The sequence below is a fragment of the Podarcis tiliguerta genome (genome assembly GCF_965153285.1).
Source record: "Podarcis tiliguerta genome assembly, chromosome: 2".
Taxonomy (NCBI): domain Eukaryota; kingdom Metazoa; phylum Chordata; class Lepidosauria; order Squamata; family Lacertidae; genus Podarcis; species Podarcis tiliguerta.
This window is the reverse complement of record NC_139535.1, coordinates 116583026-116603283: the sequence shown is the minus strand read 5'-3', so window position 1 is coordinate 116603283 and position 20258 is coordinate 116583026. Positions and strand designations below refer to the sequence as shown.

At 45.4% G+C, this 20258-nt stretch overlaps 1 protein-coding gene and 2 long non-coding RNA genes across 6 annotated transcripts in view; 1 reads left to right on the top strand and 2 right to left on the bottom strand.

The window, feature by feature from the left end:
• Positions 1-6566, top strand: part of OS9 (OS9 endoplasmic reticulum lectin) — a 32577-nt gene extending 26011 nt beyond the window's left edge. For all 4 annotated transcript variants that reach the window (XM_083424495.1, XM_083424497.1, XM_083424496.1 and 1 more), the window contains 2 exons: positions 2363-2475; positions 5206-6566. In XM_083424495.1, coding sequence (XP_083280621.1) covers positions 2363-2475; positions 5206-5343 — 251 coding nt within the window. In that variant the 3' untranslated portion in view covers positions 5344-6566. The remainder of the gene's footprint in view (positions 1-2362; positions 2476-5205) is intronic.
• Positions 6567-12599: 6033 nt separating this feature from the next.
• On the bottom strand, positions 12600-13585 carry LOC310671721. The gene is made up of 3 exons (XR_014508108.1): positions 13430-13585; positions 13208-13234; positions 12600-12795 (listed from the first exon to the last, which is right to left on the bottom strand). It is a non-coding gene; the product is annotated as an uncharacterized lncRNA (long non-coding RNA).
• A 4552-nt stretch (positions 13586-18137) lies between these two features.
• Positions 18138-19403, bottom strand: LOC310671720. The gene is made up of 3 exons (XR_014508107.1): positions 19197-19403; positions 18975-19001; positions 18138-18308 (listed from the first exon to the last, which is right to left on the bottom strand). It is a non-coding gene; the product is annotated as an uncharacterized lncRNA (long non-coding RNA).
• Positions 19404-20258: the final 855 nt, after the last annotated feature.

Genomic DNA, 20258 nt, shown 5'->3' with positions numbered 1-20258 from the left:
AGTTTGAAAACTGGAACACCTACTTCCGGTTTTGCAGCATTCAGGTTCCAAGTTGTTCGTGAACTAAGCTGTTCAAAAATCGAGGTACCACTGTACATTATCTGCTTAATTCTTCTCCCAAGAAGGTTTCTGAGGCCAGGATTTGAACTTCTAGAACTTGAAGATTTTTAAAGTACAGTAAGCCCGCTCCACCCCATTCTGCCCCTAACCATTTTTGCCCTTTTCCTGACATCTTTGATCATGCAGCCTTCAGCTATGCCTAAACCAGGAGTTGCCTGTAAGATTATACATTTTAATTTTGAGACCCTTCAGCCGTAAAGTAGGGGGAAACAAAGAGCTGGCTTGTAGTGGATGAAGGTTGAAGTTTGATGTGAATCCCATTTATCATGTGCTTTGATACGGGGGGGGGAGGAATTCAAGTGTAACCACTAATATCTGTCAAAACCAGAGTGTTAAAGGAGAAAAGAAAATGGGAAGTTGGATTTGTAAGAACTAGGTCAGGGGTAGACAACCTAAGGCCTGTGGGCCGGATGTGGCCCAATCACCTTCTAAATCCGGCCTGTGGTCGGTCTGGGAATCAGCGTGTTTTTACACAAGTAGAATGTGTCCTTTTATTTAAAATGCATCTCTGGGTTATTTGTGGGGCATAGGAAGTTGTTCATTTTTTTTCTCCTCCAAAATATAGTCCGGCCCCCCACATGGTCTGAGGGACAGTGGACCGGCCCAGGGCTGAAAAAGGTTGCTGACCCCTGAATTAGGTTCTACTGCATAGTATTGTCATCATCCTTTTGTGTGTATGCCACCTTTCTGTAGTTAAAACCATGCTCAAGACAGTTTGCAACATGAAAAGATTCACATAAAAACAAACATAACAAAAGTAGTAATAAAGAATAAATAAAAGACATCAAGCAGACACAACCAAACTGAACAATTTCCACATAATCGTAATAAGATCTGAAGATAAAAATACAAAAATTTAGCATCAGCAACAGTGATAGTAGCCACAAACCCCTACCCCAGCCCAAAATTCTCTTCAGCAGCCACAGCATTTGTGGCTGGAGTCAGTCAGGGCCCTGCCCTCCCAGACCAGGTGGGGAAAGGCCCACAAGTCAGGGAGCAGGTCTTCCAGGACTCGCAGTCAAGATAGTAGGCCATCAAGTGACGTTATGTAACATCTGACTTGTGTTCTTTTTGAAATCCCAGTGAATTGTGACTGAAGTGCATGAATTACCTGTGCACAAGGTTAGGTACCTTCTTGTTCTTTGGCGATCACTCGTAGCTGAGTAGGATTGTCTTCCATGAATATGGCCTTAACGGTGTGTCCATAAGTAACTGTGGAGGCCAATTCTGGACCCACACATCCCTCCACAGTGGGGACATAGGTACCACTGTCTTAAAGGCCTCGTGGCTCCTATTCTTGAGATTTTAAATGATGGCAAGCTAAGCATTTTGTTAGTCAAATGTCAACATGCAGGTTCACCCACACATGGTAACCATGGAGACGAGCATCCATCCCTGCTCTACCTGCATCACCATTCCTGGACCCTTTCTACAATTAAAAGACCTATGGGCAGTTTAGTACTGGGTGATAATGTGGGAGCAGCATGCTCTTGTCTTCAACATTAGAGGTTTCTCTGGAACCCAAACCCACTCCCCTTGTGTTAAAAGGAAGGAGAAAGCAACATGCAACTTATATGTACCAACCTGCAATGTTTGGCTCTGTTCTTTCCGGAACCACTATAACTGGTTGTGCGTGCACACACTCTTGCCAAACCCCCAAGCTAATAGCTTTTTAAAACCTGAAGAGGGCCATAAAAACAGCTCCTCTAGCAGTACTGTTTTCCCCCAAACAGAATTTTGGGGACCAAACTGCCTGTGACCTTTCGCTGTGCCTCTTCCCCACACTGCTCCAATAACACTTGGCCATAGCAACTGCATGATGGGACACAGTTGTGCTCATTGTTTACCTTCATCTAAAGGTAAACAATGCTTCATTGGCCAGCATTTGCAGAAGGCAGGGGAAATGCTGAGCTGAGCTGTGTCGCTGTGCACTTCTGCTTTAACTAAAATATTACTGGGAGATGCAGGGAAGAGGTGTGGACTGGCAGCTGTTGCATGTAGATCTTTGTGTAGGTGCTGCACGTGTTGGTTGTAGTTTGAGGGCAGGCTAGTCCTGATGTGGCTGCATCTCCTGCTGTTGCTTCTCCAGTTAAGAGGTGCCCTCTGTCTCTTTCTTAGCAGGGCAAGCCTGCTAGACCTCCTTGCCGTGCTCCTGTATCTTCATGTGCCATTCCCCTCAAATATGACCCACCAAGGACTGGGGGCAGGGCAACTAATGTGTGGCTAACTTTGTGGCTGGCAGGTAAAATTGAAATCAAGATTGTGACCACGGGTGGCCTGGGCGACGATGATGATACCCATTGGCTGTCAGAAGAGGACACCAAAAATCTCAAGGACATCTTCTTCAATATTCTGGTGAGGGCCCAAGATGAAGGGAGTGTTTTAATGAGGAGAAAGAGGTTGTTCCCCTCCATATCACACCATGCTTATATTTAATATGGAATAAGGAAGAGGAAGAATTGCTTGCAAGTCCTGTCCTCTGGTGTAGAAGACGTGGAGAGGCTGGCTATAGTTGTGGTCTTTGGTGGGGACAAGGCCCAAAACATTTTGGCACCTGAAGCAAACTGCAAAATGGTACTCCCCATCCACCCCTGCCAGAGAAGAAGGGGTGAGTGAAGATCTGCATCAGAAACGGGGGGGGGGGGGGGATTAAGAGCTACACTGGAAACAAGGGAACAATGGTGGGGGGGGGGGGGAGAGACCAGCAGCACCTTCTATTTGCCAAGAGGCCACTGTAGAGGTGGCATGGGGGGCAGATCTGGTCCCCAAGGAGTCTGCTGCAGCTGTAGTCGGCAGCAGTGGGCGATGCATTCCTTGGAGGCTAGATCTTCTGCCTGAGGCGGTAGCCTCACCTTACCTCGTGAGTGGGCTGGCCCTGCTCTACACATAGAATTATACAATTGTAGAGTTGGACAGAACCACAAGATTCACCTGGTAAAACCCTGCAGGAAGTAGCTGTACCATGACTAATAAAAGGTAATCACTTAAGTAGGGTGGCTTTTTCAGCACCCTTAAAGATAGCAGCAGAGTGGGAAACTCAAAACAATCCCACAGAGCAGAATCTCCCAGGAACATTTCTTAGGCATGCTTCACAGGAATGAATAGGAGCAGTGCACTTCCCATTCATGTCAACAAAGTTTGGGCAGAAGAGCCTCCTGGTGGAATGTGGGATGTTTTTCCTCCTGGCAGACTCTACGGTGCACTCCCTGTATTCCTTTCCTGTTGGGGGAAAGGGCTTGACATTTAGATTTTATACCTAGAGTGCCAAAATATCTTGGGTTGGCAGTGGGACCTAGAATTTGTCACCCACCATTCATATGATTGATTGTATGTGTATACATATTACACACAGAGAGAGACTGCTGTGCCCCTGCTTGCTATTCACCTTCCCAACCCTATTTCTGAAGCCATTTCTCTCTTCTTTCCCTCAGCCCCACTTTACACCTCTGTTTTCACCTTCACCCCCATGTCTGTACCTCCCCCCATTTTGTGCAACCCCCTTGGAAAGAAACCACCCCCGTGGTAATGTTCTGCATCTTCTTCTTTCTACATATTGGACCTACTTTTCACCTTCTCAGTTAACAAGCCATAATCTCCTCCTGTTCTTCAGACCCATTCACACCCCTGCTTTCATCTTGAACCCCTTTCTCATGGCTCCTAAACCCCCCTTTTTGTAACCCCCTTTATAAGCCAATTTTCACCTTTACACCCCTTTTTCCTCTATGCACCTTTTCTCACCTTTTCCTTGCACACAGATCACCCCATTTCCTTGCCTTCGCCTCTCTCCTAATGTGCAGCTACTTCGTGCGCATACATTTTGTGCTGATATGTTGCTTACTGTATCTTGAAAAGAAATAGAGGCTTAAGAGCAAGCTTGTCAGCTTGTTCAGTTAGAGAGGTTTCAGTTGATGGTTGTTGCACATATATGGGTGATTGCTTGTTAATAAAATAATTGCTGAGTTCCCAAATTGAATTTGGAGCTTCTTATTGAAGACAACACATAGTGGCAGGAGAGAAATACATAATGTAAAGGTCGTATGGAATATCATAGTTTATCTCTCACACATGAGACAAGTGAAGAATGGAAGAGGGAGAAGTATTGAACAGTCATTTTTTCCCCTTTCAGTTTTTCTCCCATCTCACTGTACTCAAACAATAGCAGAGGTTTGAGTAAAGCAAGGATGGAAAGAGACTGAGGTGTGGTCTTTTTTAAAGGCAAATCAGTTTTAACAAGAAGAAATAGTGTCTGTGTTGTACCCTTCTCTGCCAACATCAAAAAGCTAACACAACAGCGCCATTCCCAGCTCCCTTTTTGCTGTACCAAACCTTGTTTTGAAATCCCATTTCTCTCCCCCTCCCCATGTTCATTGTACTCAACCCTCTGTCATTGTATAAAATCGCCACTTTTTCCCTTTCAGTTTGTCTCTATTCCTGCTGTCCTAAAACTTCTGGTGTTGTTTGAAACCTCCATTTCCTTTCCAGCTTTAGTCATGCTTCTGCTGCTTTAAACCACCACTTTTCCGCACCCTGACTCCGTGCAAATCCAAGATGGTGATTCAGCACTACAAATCCTCCAATGTTGGTTTCGTTTTGATGTACAGTGGTGCCCCGCAAGACAAATGCCTCGCAAGACGGAAAACCTGCTAGACGAAAGGGTTTTCCGTTTTGGAGGTGCTTCGCAAAACGAATTTCCTATGGGCTTGCTTCGCAAGACGAAAATGTCTTGCGAGTTCCTGCGGGGTTTTTTTCCTCCCCCCCCCCTTTTCCCCAAGCCACTAAGCCGCTTATCAGCTGATCCGCTAAGCCGCTTATCAGCTGATCCGCTAAGCCGCTTATCAGCTGATCCGCTAAGCCGCTTATCAGCTGATCCGCTAAGCCCGCTAAGCCACTAATAGCGCTAATCCACTAAGCCGCTAATGGGCTTGCTTCGCAAGACGAAAAAAACCGCAAGACGAAGAGACTCGCGGAACGGATTCTTTTCGTCTTGCGAGGCACCACTGTATATAGGAAGATGTATACATACACATACACGAATGTGTTGGTGTGCTTCTCCCTGCCCTCATGGCCTTTTGCTTCCCCTCCCAGATCCAGGGCACGGAAGAAGCTCATAAAGAGCAGCGGAGGCAGCGACAGCTGGAAGACAACTATCGTTTTGTGTGGGGGCGCAGGCAGGATGAATTACCAGCTGCTGGCAGCGCTGATTCAGATGAACTGGATTTCTGAACCTCAACAAGCGTCGGAACTTGGTCACCTGCGGCTTTCCCCCCAGCAAGACTTCTTGGGCACCGTTTCAGTTGCTCGCCAGGAAGAACAGTGTGTTTCAATAGTGACCAGAATCCCATTAGAATTGCCTACAAAGTGACTGGCAAGTGTGAGGGGCATCTCTTGCCCATACGGTGCAAACTTGACCCACTACCGTCTCATGAGTTTCTCTCTTTCTTTCTCTCCCTGCTTCCCATCCCCTTCTCTCTCTGTCTCTCTCAAGGACCTTCAGGCATGTCCCCACCATAGCCTAAAAGGCTTCCATAAGCTGCCTCACACAGCCATGGCAGCCTTGGTGCCAAATCTGTGGTGCCCTCCCATGCCACGCTGTTGGCGTCAACCCTCACAGTCTCATGCCAGCTGTGCTTGGCATCAGGAGCAACAAAAACCAGGCCACCCACTTGACTCATTGGGAGCTTTGTGCAGCCAGCCAAGAGTCTCTTGACCTGATGCTGTTTTGGGGTGTGCAGTTCCAGGTGGAAACAGGCCTTTGGCTCAATGCAACATGGAGTGGAGAGCTGGAACTCATTCACCGCCCACCCCACTTTCCCCAAAGCTCTTGTGTATGTGGAGGAAACCCCTGGGCTTATGCAGATGGCTGCCTCTCACCTGTGTGCCTTGAACCTGGAGGAGGGTGGCGAGGGAGAGGACGCTCTTTCCCTGTCCTGTCTTGGCCTCTTCCTAGCATTCTGTTGGGGAGGGAAGGTTTCCATGAAGCAAGTTCAAGTCTGCTCTGTCGTTTACAGGCCATTCCTCTACTGTTTTTCATTTGCATAGCACCAAGCCATTGTGCAAGGTCCGCAGCCTTGGTCTAGTGAACCCCAGCAAAGAGAGAATGCAAAATAGTGGTTGGGTGGGAGAATGTTGCAAACTGTTCTCTCTGCCGGCATTGTTTCACATATACTAAGGCCCTTGGCATGGGAGTATGTGCTGAACTGTGCTGAAACACAGCTTCTTATGGCAAAGGCTGGCTGTTACTTCTGTGAAGTCTCAAGCCACAAGCCTGGCTGAAATCTCTTGCAGCAAGACAAGCGTTCAGCTTACGTGATGGGTGACTGGCGGTGAGAAGTCCCTGGCCAAGGAAGGGGAGAGGCTGGAAGAATCAGGCTGCCTGCCTGGCCTCGGCACGTACAGGATGATTTGGTTCTCTTTTTTCCTATCAATAAACCCAGATCAACCCAGAATACTAGATTTCAATGTCTTGCTTTTGTTTGTGTGTGTGTGTGTGTGAGAGAGAGAGAGAGAGAGAGAAAGAGAGAAGTAATAGTGCCCCTGTATTCTGCTCTGGTCAGACCTCACCTGGAGTACTGTGTCCAGTTCTGGGCACCACAGTTCAAGAAGGACACTGACAAACTGGAACGTGTCCAGAGGAGGGCAACCAAAATGGTCAAAGGCCTGGAAACGATGCCTTATGAGGAACGGCTAAGGGAGCTGGGCATGTTTAGCCTGGAGAAGAGGAGGTTAAGGGGTGATATGATAGCCATGTTCAAATATATAAAAGGATGTCACATAGAGGAGGGAGAAAGGTTGTTTTCTGCTGCTCCAGAGAAGCAGACACGGAGCAATAGATCCAAACTACAAGAAAGAAGATTCCACCTAAACATTAGGAAGAACTTCCTGACAGTAAGAGCTGTTTGACAGTGGAATTTGCTGTCAAGGAGTGTGGTGGAGTCTCCTTCTTTGGAGGTCTTTAAGCAGAGGCTTGACAACCATATGTCAGGAGTGCTCTGATGGTGTTTCCTGCTTGGCAGGGGGTTGGACTCGATGACCCTTGTGGTCTCTTCCAACTCTATGATTCTATGAGAGAGAGAGAGAGAGAATGCAAATAAGCCAAGCAAGGACACTGGATACAGAATTCCTAATGTACTAGAGAGACCTTTTTTTTACCTTCACAAACCAATACATGTGATATAAAATGTGTCTTGCAACGCGCTGAAGACCTTTTTTCAGTTTGTTTTTGCAAATCTTCAGTGACGGTGCCTTACTGAGGATCTTGATGGCAAAGGGGCAGTGTCTCATTAAGCAAATAAATCTAAGCCTGGATTTAGGAACAGGTACCTGACCCAGGCAATGGTCTGCGCTGGGCACATGTGTGCCCTGGCTAAGCTTGGAATAACGAAATAAAAATAAACAAAAAGCCAACAATATTCCAAAATGACAAAATCTTACAAATAAGTGGGCCTGATAACCAGCAAATTAGTAAAGAAGCAAAACCACAATGACAGAAATTTTAAATTTCCAATTTAACGAAATACATAGGTACAGCATTTAAACAAATTAAATCATCTTTGGTTTTAGGAACAGTTTCCACTCCCATTTTTATTGTGTTGGTTGTAAGTTGTTTCTAAATGGTTTGTAATACTGTTTTAACACTGTTACCTGCGCTGAAAGCTTAGGGTGAAGGGTGGGTACCGTATTTTTTGCTCTATAAGACTCACTTTTTCCCTCCTAAAAAGAAAGGGGAAATGTGTGTGCGTCTTATGGAGCGAATGCAGGCCGCGCAGCTATCCCAGAAGCCAGAACAGCAAGAGGGATTGCTGCTTTCACTGCGCAGCGATCCCTCTTGCTGTTCTGGCTTCTGAGATTCAGAATATATTTTTTTCTTGTTTTCCTTCTCCAAAAACTAGGTGTATCTTGTGGTCTGGTGCGTCTTATAGAGCGAAAAATACGTAATTAATTAGATTGACTTCTTGTTTATGGCAGGCCACTGCCCTCCTGTCTCTCACACAAAAAAGCTCAGTTCTGTGTCAACAAACTCAAGGTTTTCAAGCAGCTTATACATTCATTCATTCACAACATATCAATACAAAATGAGAACACATAATACATTTTTAAAAACCACAAAACAAGCTAATAACACCCCCTACCACAAGCACATTTTAAAGGCCATCAAATGTTTAATCAGCCAAAGGCCTGGCTGTAGAGAAATGTTTTTGCCCGTTTCTCTTAATCCACCCATCAGAAGCACAGGGAAATTAATTTCATCTGCCCAACCAAAAAGACCAAGGCGTTCACTGCCAGCACAAGGAGATGAGAGAGACAAGGAGACTTTTAAAAGCTCTAGTTTAGACATCTGGAGGGAAATCCCAAGCCATTGCTGTTCCTGAATCCAGCTTCTCTTCCTTTTAAAAAGGCACAAGCTACCGATCAAATTGGTTGGCAGAGCTCATGAAGTGCTGGATCTTGCATGGCTCTGTCTGCTTCTGTTCTTCCAATCTGAAGCCTGTTGTTTTAAGAAAGATATTCTCTGTGTGCTGATATATGTGAAGAATGGCTATCCACAATGTATTTGCTTGGAAGTAATTTGTGTAAATAAAAAATTGTTTACCAATGGGATTAGGATTAGAAACAGTTTTACCCTTTCTCCCCAGACAACCTGTTAAGAAATCCCACAGAAGACAAATACAGGCTGGACATTGCCAAATGGGACTTTGTGGGGAAGCCCACCAGTTTCCATTTGGCAACATCAATATGGTTTGCAGGAGAACCAATGCAAAACAAAGTGGCCACTTTGGGCAGTTGTCAAACAGATCCCACAAGGCCTTCATGCTGATGCCTCTCTCCCAAGCTTCTTTCCCCAACAATCATCCAGCAACAGCAACAAGGAGCAGCTGCAGCCATGGAGTCAGACAACGAGATCAGTCCAGAAAAGGAGAGATTGCCTGGGGAAGCCCAAACAAATATCCCGTTGCCAACCTGGAGGGCTGGCAGCGGCCACAAACATCACCCCAAGGCTGCCCCAGCTGTCCAAATAGCTTGCAGCACCCAGGATCACTACAAGGCCCTGGCACACAGATCCCTTTGAGGATGGGGGTACACCAGGGCCCCCAACAACTCCCAGCCCTGACTACCAAGCAATGTGCAATTGCTTTAAGGGGGACCTTGCAGTATGGACTCAAAGGGCAGAAAGGGTATTTAGCTGGGGTGCTCCTGCAAACACTAGCCCTCATCCTGTTCTCGGGCAGACAGACAGCTACAAAGGAAAAGGCAGCAGCACCTGCAGCACCACTGGATGCAAATAGGGAGAGAGAGCCACACCTGCAGAGAGGTAGGTGACTGTCAGGAGAGAGCCAGCAATAAATCACACAGAGTAAGTGAAGTTAACTCCTTATTAGAAGAAACAGGATCTGCTCAGGAGCGCCAATCCTAATGAGCGCAGCAGCTCTTCTTTGGTAGGTCTTGCCCCCAGGGGGCAGATGTGGAGACTGAAGGCCCTGCCTACCCACATCTGCCTAAGTCTCCTCCTCTCCTGGGTCTCTCGCCTGCCTTTACTGCGCCTGCTTCATACTTCTTGTTATGTACTGAGTTGAATAGGATCCAAACTGCAGCAGTCTGATTGGTCCTAGAACAATAGGATCCAAAAGGCAGCAGTCTGATTGGTCCTAGAACAATAGGATTCGGAATGCAGCAGTCTGATTGGTCCTAGAACAATGCAGCAGTATGATTGGTTGGCAGGAACCACCCAATCATGCTCCAGATAGAAGTGAATCCACAACCTGATTGGCTTACAGTAGAATTCCGGAATTAGCCAATCATGTGCAGCCCATTGTGTAAATAATGTATATAAAGCAGATACTTTGAGGGGACTTTCATTCATTTCTCCTCACCTCCATGAGCTTACACTTCTCTTGCTCCTGGGAGATCAGGTGGGAGGGGAGCTTGTCACATCAGCAAGAGGAGGTACTCTTGCTTCTTCACCAGCCTGCCTTTTGGCCTCCCTCCTGACGCTTCTCCCCCCCCCCCCCATCTTCTCTCTCTTCTCTCCAGGCTTTGGGTCTCCTTCTCTTGGGGTTCCCCACTGGGTGCCTCCCACCATTCCTTTGTGTCCGGCCAGTCCGTGACATGGACAGGGAAGGCAGCTCCAAGCAACCGCTCCTCTCATTCCACTCAGCCACTCGGCTCTTGGCTTGGCTTTCACGGTTCTCACTCGTGCTCCCTTCACAGGCAGCCCTGCGCACACAGGCCCATGTGCTGAACCACGGCACTGTTATTCCCACATGTTTCCAACCTGCTCCTTTCATCCCACAATGCTAGGTCCTGTTTTCAGTCAGTTTTTGTAATCCACATGCATGTGAAGACAGGCTCCAGTGGGTTGAGCGGACAAGACCCAAAGTGGGTCCAACAGATTGAGTGGACGAGACCAAGAGTGGGTCCAAGGGTCAAGGAGGAAGTTTCTGTAGAAGGAAGTGAGGCGCAGATGGGGCTCGTGGGCCTAGGGGAAGCGGCGGTGGCCCCCTCATCAGGGAAGGGAGGTGCTGAGCAGCAGCTTCTCAACCCTCACCCAGTCCATTAACTCCCCCCTCCAGAGGGGCTGAGAGGACAGACCCCTCACACCTTCAGCCAACTGACTGGGTGCTGCAGCCTTTTCTGTCTCTCAGGGATAGCAGGTTTGAGAAGCATCGTCTCAGCTCTCACCAGTCACTGCCACCGGCTGTGATCTCCCCCACTCTCCTCCCCACTTTTATGTAAGACACTTATTAAAGGAGTTAAGCAAGGCTGCATTTTAGCTCCAACGCTGTTTAATTTATGAATAAATGACTTTGTCAATAGTCTAACATCTCCGGAGTTTCATGCTCCTAAACTGGCTGCAAAGGGCATCTCAGTTCTACTATGCAGGCCTAAAGTGGGCCTAAAAAGATTGATGAGGGCATTCACAGGATACTGCCAAAAAGAACAACTGGCTGTGACTTACAATAAAACCAAAGTCATGTCGTTCACCAGAAACCATAGGGCCTATAGATGGCAGATAATCAGATGATTGAGCAAGTTCAAGTAATTAAATATCTTGGACTTGTTTTTCAGTCAACAGATCTGAATTACATAAAGGAAAAAGCGTCTCAAAGTGCCAAAATTTTATTGTGTTTTTTTTCCACACAAAAGGCAGTAGCTACATACCCTCAGCACTAGTAGTGTTCAAAGCTAAACTCCTGTGCCAGCTACTACATGGGGCACAGATTTGGCCTAATGCACACCTTGACTCTATAGAAACCGTTCAGTCCAAGTTCTTAAGGCAAATTTTCTCTGTGCCATCTGGTGTTCCAAACACTTCATTGTGCTTGGAGACCAACCTTCCCTCAGTTGAATCACGAATTTGGTACAGGACATTTACTTATTGGCTTTGTCTGAATTTAACCTCCACCGATCTATTACCCTTAATATTGCAAGACCGTCACAAGAGTGCTTAGACCAAAACTGTTACTCAAAAGCTCTCCTCCTCTGGTTTATCACACCAACAGTTATTGACATTGGCAAAGAATTTAACTAGACAGTGTCTATACAACATTGAGCAACAGAATAATTTAGCTACCATAAGAAAATTTTGTCTGTGGTACAATTTCCCCCCACCTAGTCTCCTCCACACATCCGTGTCCTATCTGCAAAACTTAACAGTTTTAAAATACAGACGTGCCTTTGCCTATGCAAGATTGAACGTACTACTGTCTGCGGTTCTCAAGGACTGATTCTGTCAAATTCCTCATGAAAAATGATTATGTCCATGTGGAGACGGCAGTTATCGAATCCGTAGCGCATGTACCACTAGCTTGCTCTCTTTATAAAGATATGCGTAACAAGGTTATTATCCCTCTTCTATCATCCATACCAGGCCTTTCATTCACTGCTACAGGGTCCTTTCTTCTTGCAGACCAAGATTACCAGGTGACAGCAAACACAGCAAAAAATTTAGCTGGGGCAATTAGAATTAGATCTACCATCTGACTAACCTGTTTTTTACCTAGTAAAGAAAGCCCACTCGTTCATATGTTTTATTTGTGATCAAGGACAGTTATTAACTCTTTTATTTGTATAGTTGCAAATTCTCAGAACGTTTTTAGTATAGCCAACCATCTAGCTATATCTATATATTATTGTACTTGATTCCTTTGGTATGGTTTGTGGCTGATGCAAAGAAAGATTTCATCTATCTGTCTTCTTCTTTCATAGTTCCACAACAGATCACCACTTTGTGTTTGTTTTTTAAATAACTACTACATCTCAGATTTTGATTAAAATTGCTGTACTGGATTATCTCAAATGATAAAATCACTGGTGTGAATAAAAGAAAAAAGTATGTCTTTGTAGTTCTAAATGTGTTCCTGACTGGGGCTGATCCTTCAAGATCTAACAGCATGAAGATTACTGGCACTTATCTTGGTTTCTGGAGAGTTCTCACATGGTACATGAAGGATGGAAGAATAAAGGCAAGCATTTCTCACACGTTGCAACTAAAATGTTTACTTTATTGGTATCATCATTCAATGTTATTGTCAATTTATCTGCACAAGGATTTCAGGCTGAAAGAAATCTTGTCGACATGCAAATCCTATTAGCGCCACCATCCACAATGTCCTAAGAGAAGGCATAGAAGACGGTCTTGATTTTCAGAGCTATGGCCAGTATCATGCCCTGCAGTATCTGGAATGAGAGTTGAAGACAGGATTGTTAGTTCCTTTCAGGGACACAGACTCCATGGATGTCCTGTGCCCTTGGCAGCTCTGCGCTGTCACAGCAAGCCTGCCTACTTAGTTTATTTACAGGAAGGTCTTGCACATCAAAGAGGGCATTTCTAGAAAGTCTAAATGATTGTACCGTAGAACAGTTGGTCATGGAAGTGACCAGAAGGGTGGCAATCCTGGACATTCAGGACCTGGTGGAAGATGTGTTGTCAAGCCAGGAGGGAGCCGTGCCCACAGTGCTATTAAACTAAACATACATGTGAATGGCCAATTGCCAAGAAAACCCAACACAGTCATATTTGATATGGAAATGGAGGCAAACAGTTTTGCTGATCAACAGTGGTTCCCATTTTGAATGCCAAGATACTCACCGGTCCCGTGTTCACCTTCATATGGTCCTAGAGGGAGAAAGTAGCAAAGCGTGAGACCTCCTTCCAGTCATTGGCAGCCTAGGTTGGCTGAAGTTATTCTACTGCCCTGTTTACTTAAACCTCATGAAAATTCATCAGCGTTTGGGGGCCATTTCCCCCTAATAAACACATTTTCCTAATCCTTCCATCAGTAAAAAGGATAAATGAGTGTCAACTACTTACGTGCGGACACCATGGCAAAAGCAACCCAAACAACCAAAAGGAGGAGCCAGAATTTCATGACGATCACTGAAGAGGAGAGGAAGATTCTCAAGATTCTTGGAGGGACGTCACAAACTGACGGTTCACCTGGATCCAACTTCTCTTGCTTATAAAGGCACAACCTTCCAATCAAATGCGTGCGTTGGCTGAGCTGATGCGGTTTTGGAGCCTTGAACGGATTAGCTAGTAAGTAACCTTTTTCTGTGAAAACAACACACACCCCCGGTGCAAATAAACAAGACAGCATGTGATGGTGTGTGCAATGTGCCATGGGCTATGTGCCCTTTCTTAGGATTAAGTCTTGGTTTTTAACTGCCACTGAATTCAATCTCTGCCTCGCTTCCAAGGAGGGACCCTTAGATAAATAGGGCCAACAGCAACCCAAGTGTTTGTGAAAGCGCTCAAACTCCTTCACAGACTGCCAGCTGGGAATGTGGCCTTCCACCTGACATAGCAGAATTTGAGGATCGAAGTGGAAAAGGCCTTTCCTTTTTCCCTTCCTACCACCACATGCTTTTCAAAGTTGTTTTACCCATGTTCTGTAATTTCTTCTCCCATTCTTCTTTCCACAGTCAACTTGTGCCTTATTCCCTTCTTCAAAACCTGCCACTTTCTTTCATCTCATTTCTGGTTCTTTTACACTCCCTTTCTTCTCCTGGATCAGCTGTCCTCTTTTATCCCCTTCCTTTCTATTCCCTGTTTAGTTATCACTAATATCAAAGGTTAATAAATATTATCTCGCTTTCAGATTCCATTCTTGCCTTTAGCTCTCAGACCTTCTTTTTCCTTCTTCCTCTGACCCTCTGTCTTCTTCTGAACCTCGACATGAAAGAAGTTGCCAGTGGTGGCAATGGCCCTGTCCAAAGGCTATGGCATGGGTGGGGGCTGGGGCACGCAAGTGAGAAAGCCCTGGGCAGGCTGTGACATTGTGACCCACCTGAAAGTGACCCAAAGCCAACAGCTTGGTCCTGGCCCAGCTAACACTTTGAGGACCACTGGTCTAGACTCCAGCTCACTGGTTCTCAAAGGGTGTAGCACATCATACTGGTGTGGCAGGGGAGGATGACAAGTGTGGCGGGCGGAGTCAAGGATGACAATCAAAGAAACATTTCAGTGCAGTATAGTATGGATAATTTTTTTTATATGTACGGTCATACCTCGGGTTGAAGTAGCTTCGGGATGAATATTTCCGGGTTGCGCTCTGTGGCGACCTGGAAGTAACGGAGCGTGTTACTTCCGGGTTTTGCCGCTCACGCATGCACAGATGCTCAAAATGACATCGTGCGCATGTGCAGAAGTGGCGAATTGCAACCTGCGCACACGCAGATGCACGGATGCAGGTTGCATTCGTTTCAGGATGAGAACAGGGCTCCAGAGGTACCACTGTATTTACAGACTATTGATAGATTCCCGCCCCCCAAATCAAGAACTGTTAGGAGTTGTTTCTTTTGGTTTTCCAATACATTTCATTTAAAAAAATGGTGTGGCACATGAAATTTTTTATTGAAAGTGTGGCCCAGAGAAAAATGTTTGAGGATCACTGCTCTGGGTACACATGATGCAATATAGGACATGCTCTAGCATCTTTCTCATGAAGCATTCTGTTCAGGAACGTATCTGGGTTGCTGCAGGCAGCTAAGCCTAAAGGGCCGAGGAGTTGTAAAGGCCCATCTAAAGAAAGAAGAAAGAAGAAAGGGCTCACAAGATTTCTAGAGAAATGGAGGAATGGTTCCTGCCGAAACTTTACTGGTAGGGAATTCCACAGGGGAAAGGTCAGTCCGTAGCGAAGGCCAGCCAAAACTCACGGCCTTCGTAAACCACCAGAAGTGTGGCATCGGAAAATCTCAGCGATCACAATGAAGCACATTGTCCCTAAGGTGTTTTGGTCCCAAGATGTTTAGGCCTTTACAGATTATCACAAGGTTTCCTAGAGGCTTCTACATTATTGGGTTCCTGAAGCTTGGACCGTTATGGGTGCCCCATCACAACCAGCAAAGAGGTCTGGGTAATCACTGTTACCCTCTTCAATGGGGTTGTTCCACAACAGATCACATTTTAAAAAAACAAAACACAGTACTACACCTCAGAGTTTAATTATAATTGTTTTCTGGATTGTCTCACATGTTAAATCACTGGTGTGAATAAAAGAAAAATGTATGTATTTTTTATAATAATTTTTATTAATTTTCTATTACAATCCAATAATAGCCTCATTATAAAAATACCAATTTATAATACAATTGTTCAAATTCTGAATTATATAATTTAGGTGGCCCCTGCGTGCTAGATTTGATGGTTTGATGATTTTCTTTATTTCTGTGTTCCAAAATCTTATTAATTTCAATTACATTCCGGTCAAAATAATAATCCCTTATACAACAACTGCAATATGAATAACTTCCATTCATGTTGACACATTAAATGATTTGTAGAACTACGTGTGTTATGTCTATCTTTTCCCTGTTGCTGCTGTTCTCCATCATGCCTTGGGCGGAGCTCATATCTCATTGTAGTTTCAGAAATTTATCCATCGCTCCGCCCCGTGCTTCATTGTTTTACAACTTTAAGAACAGCTGCAAAAATCACCCTGCCCCAATAAATAACCTGTTTTCACCATTTTCCCTCTCAGCCTGGGAAGAAGCGTGGTCTCTTGAACTGCAGATGGCTTAGTAATGAACCTTATCAGTTCCTTGCCAAGATCGCAGACTTATTTTATCCTTTCGTCCGACTAAAGAGAAATGAGTAATTATAGTTACAATTAAATTAGATTCCAAGTCCTTTTAGTGTTATTCAGTTCATTTCGTAAATAATAAAGGGTGGGAAACGGTCAGCTCTAAGTTTCCATTGTAAACCTTTCACAAAATAGGGCTTCGCTCCCCCCCCTTTTTTTACAAAGACAGTTCCATTTAATGTTGTATTCCAGATCTATAATCCAGTTTCATCCCTCCTTACTTGTACATATATAATTTGAATTAACGTTCAAGGGAGGTTTGCCAAATCATAAATATAGGGGAAGAAACTTCATATAAAGAAGCTGCAGGCTCCCCTCCCCCACACCGTATTTCGCACTGACTGAAGTTTTCTCTCAAGTTCAAACCTTAACGACCTTGCAGCTGGTTCTGTTCCGCAGTTTATTATCTCATCTCTTCTAGCATGTGCCTGTACTTTAGTCCGAATTAAGCTTTAATTAGCAGGAGAAACTCTGCTTCTTAATGGCGGCGTAGGAGGGTTTTCGGCAGGTTAACTACTTTTGCACTCAGCACGTCCCTGCCTCACGCTCTCCATTCAGGAGTGAGAGCCAGGTACTGAGATGAACTGGGAGTGAAGCCCGTTCCCCCCTGTTCCTGGGGGGAACTTGCAGGGATAATTATCCGCAATCATTCTTGTTTTTCCTTCGCCAACGATCTCCCGCTGTCGTGGGAGCTGCCTCCGCTAAGGCAGACCAGAACCAGGAGCCGAAAAATGTATGTCTTTTAGTTTTTGAGTTGTGTGACTCAGAATGGGTCTAGTATACCCAAAAAATTAAGCAATGTGGACCAAAGGTTCTTCTGTGATCAGGGACCCTGACACTTAAGTTTCGTCCATTTCATAGTCTCTGGCGTTCTCCCTGAATGTCCCATGATGTCAGCAGGCAAGGCATTGTGAGCACATGGAGCGATTCGCTCCCTCACCCTTCCCTCCCTGAGCTGGCTGTGGTACCCAGGCAGAGAATGACACCCACCCACCCAGGTGTCTCTAAGGCCTCCTTCCCTGCTGGCACCTGATGTCAGGGGGTAAGTTGTTTTGTGGGCTCACTTAGTCAGCCTCCCCACGGCACTCGGGCACTGGGTTCTGTCATATGCCTCTGCACCACTACCACTGGACAACGAGGAGGAGACTGAAAGACAATGGCGCCATTTAGCTTTCCCGCTAGACACACTCCACCCTTCAGTTTTCTCCTGGCTAAATCTATTTCTTCTTAATGCCTTCAACAAGTCACCATGTATTTAGGTTGGGCTGCATTGAGGATAAAGACACTGAGTTTGAGACCCATTTACTCCATTAGCCTTCAGTTGCTGTATCATCTAACCAAATTTGATTCTCATCTAGTCAATCTCAGTGCTTGGTTTTAATAATAAACAGGACCAGAAGCAGCATATGGTGAGGCTTTAGAGAATATTCCAGAAATGGTACCTCAGAAGGGTTGAGTATGGTTATGCATGTAAAGAAGAGACACATTATTTTTCACCACTGTGCCACACCTGGAAAAATATGGTGAAATGAGTTCCATGTCTTTAGTGGATGAGGTTTGCACACACAATCAAAATGTGAAAAGGCAGCACCCACTTTGGCTGAGCAATCGTATTCGTACGACTCTAGAGAGGCTTGTGGGCAACTAGGGAAATATGCTGAATGGCACAGGCCCAGTCAGAAAAGGAGATCAGGTGCTCCTACTGCTTTGATGTACATCTGTGAAGGTGGGGATTAGAAATGAGTTATTAAATAATTAAACATGGAAATGTAGTTCAAAATGTGTTCCTTACTGACTGGAGCTGATCCTTCAAGATCTAATAGCATGATGATTCCTGACACTTGTGTTGGTTGGAGTGTTCTGACATGGAGCCACATTCATATTTTGCATATGGTACATGAAGGATGAAAGAATAAAGGCACGCATTTCCCACACAAAGTTGTTGCAACTAAAATGTCTACTTTATTGGTATCATCATTCAGCATACAAATGTGTTATTGGTGACAACCAAATCCTACTAGCGTCCAAGACAAAGTCCTAAGACATTGCATAGAAGACGGTCTTGAGGCACAGAGTCTGGGAGAGCATCAAGCTCTGCAGATATAGGATCTGGAATGAGAGTTGAAGACAGGATTGTTAGTTCCTTTCAGGGACAGAGACTCCATGGATGTCCTGTGCCCTTGGCAGCTCTGCGCTGTCACAGCAAACCTGCCTACTTAGTTTATTTACAGGAAGGTCTTGCGCATCAAAGAGGGCATTTCTAGAAAGTCTAAATGTTTGTACCCTAGAACAGTTGGTCATGGATGTGACCAGAAGGGTGGCAATTCTGGGCATTCAGGACCTGGTGGAAGATGTGTTGTCAAGCCAGGAGGGAGCCGTGCCCACAGTGCTATTAAACTAAACATACATGTAAATGGCCAATTGCCAAAAAAATCCAACACAGTCAAATTTGATTTCAAAAGATGAAACAACCAAAAATCATGGGATGGGCAAAGGTGGAAAAGCAAAGTCAAGAGGGTCAAATCAGTGATGGTCACCTACTTGGGTGGTTCTAACAGAGGATTAGATAAATTCATGGAGGACAAATCTATCATCTGCTACGAGTTGAATGCAACTGCAGGTGGACAGACTACTGCTGCGCTCAGAGGATATTTGCAGGCTTCCCAAAGCCCGTTGATGCCCGTTCATCTTATGTTCGTAGGGAAGGGTAGGAAACGGAGGCAAACAGTTTTGCTGATCAACAGTAGTTCCCATTTTGAATGCCAAGATACTCACCGGTCCCGTGTTCACCTTCATATGGTCCTAGAGGGAGAAAGTAGGAAAGCGTGAGACCTCCTTCCAGTCATTGGCAGCCTAGCTTGGCTGAAGTTATTCTACTGCCCTGTTTACTTAAACCTCATGAAAATTCACCAGCATTAGGGGGCCATTTCCCCCTAATAAAGACATTTTCCTAATCCTTCCATCAGTAAAAAGGATAAATGAGTGTCAACTACTTACGTGCGGACACCATGGCAAAAGCAACCCAAACAACCAAAAGGAGGACCCAGAATTTCATGGCGATCACTGAAGAGGAGAGGAAGATTCTCAAGATTCTTGGAGGGACGTCACAAACTGACGGTTCACCTGGATCCAACTTCTCTTTCTTATAAAGGCACAACCTTCCAATCAAATGCGTTGGCTGAGCTGATGCGGTTTTGGAGCCTTGAACGGATTAGCTAGTAAGTAACCTTTGTCTGTGACCCCCCCCCCCCGGTGCAAATAAACAAGACAGCATGTGATGATGTGTGCAGTGTGCCCTGGGCTATGTGCCCTTTCTTAGGATTAAGTCTTGGTTTTTAACTGCCACTGAATTCAATCTCTGCCTCGCTTCCAAGGAGGGACCCTTAGATAAACTAGGGCCAACAGCAACCCAAGTGTTTGTGAAAGCGCTCAAACTCCTTCACAGCTGGGAATGTGGCCTTCCACCTGACATAGCAGAATTTGAGGATCGAAGTGGAGAAGGCCTTTCCCTTTTCTCTTCATACCACCACATGCTTTTCAAAGTTGTTTTACCCATGTTCTGTAATTTCTTCTCCCATTCTTCTTTCCACAGTCAACTTGTGCCTTATTCCCTTCTTCAAAACCTGCCACTTTCTTTCATCTCATTTCTGGTTCTTTTACACTCCCTTTCTTCTCCTGGATCAGCTGTCCTCTTTTATCCCCTTCCTTTCTATTCCCTGTTTAGTTATCACTAATATCAAAGGTTAATAAATATTATCTCGCTTTCAGATTCCATTCTTGCCTTTAGCTCTCAGACCTTCTTTTTCCTTCTTCCTCTGACCCTCTGTCTTCTTCTGAACCTCGACATGAAAGGAGTTGCCGGTGGTGGCATTGGCCCTGTCCAAAGGCTATGGCATGGGTGGGGGCTGGGGCACGCAAGTGAGAAAGCCCTGGGCAGGCTGTGACATTGTGACCCACCTGAAAGTGACCCAAAGCCAACAGCTTGGTCCTGGCCCAGCTAACGCTTTGAGGACCACTGGTCTAGACTCCAGGTCACTGGTTCTCAAAGGGTGTAGCACA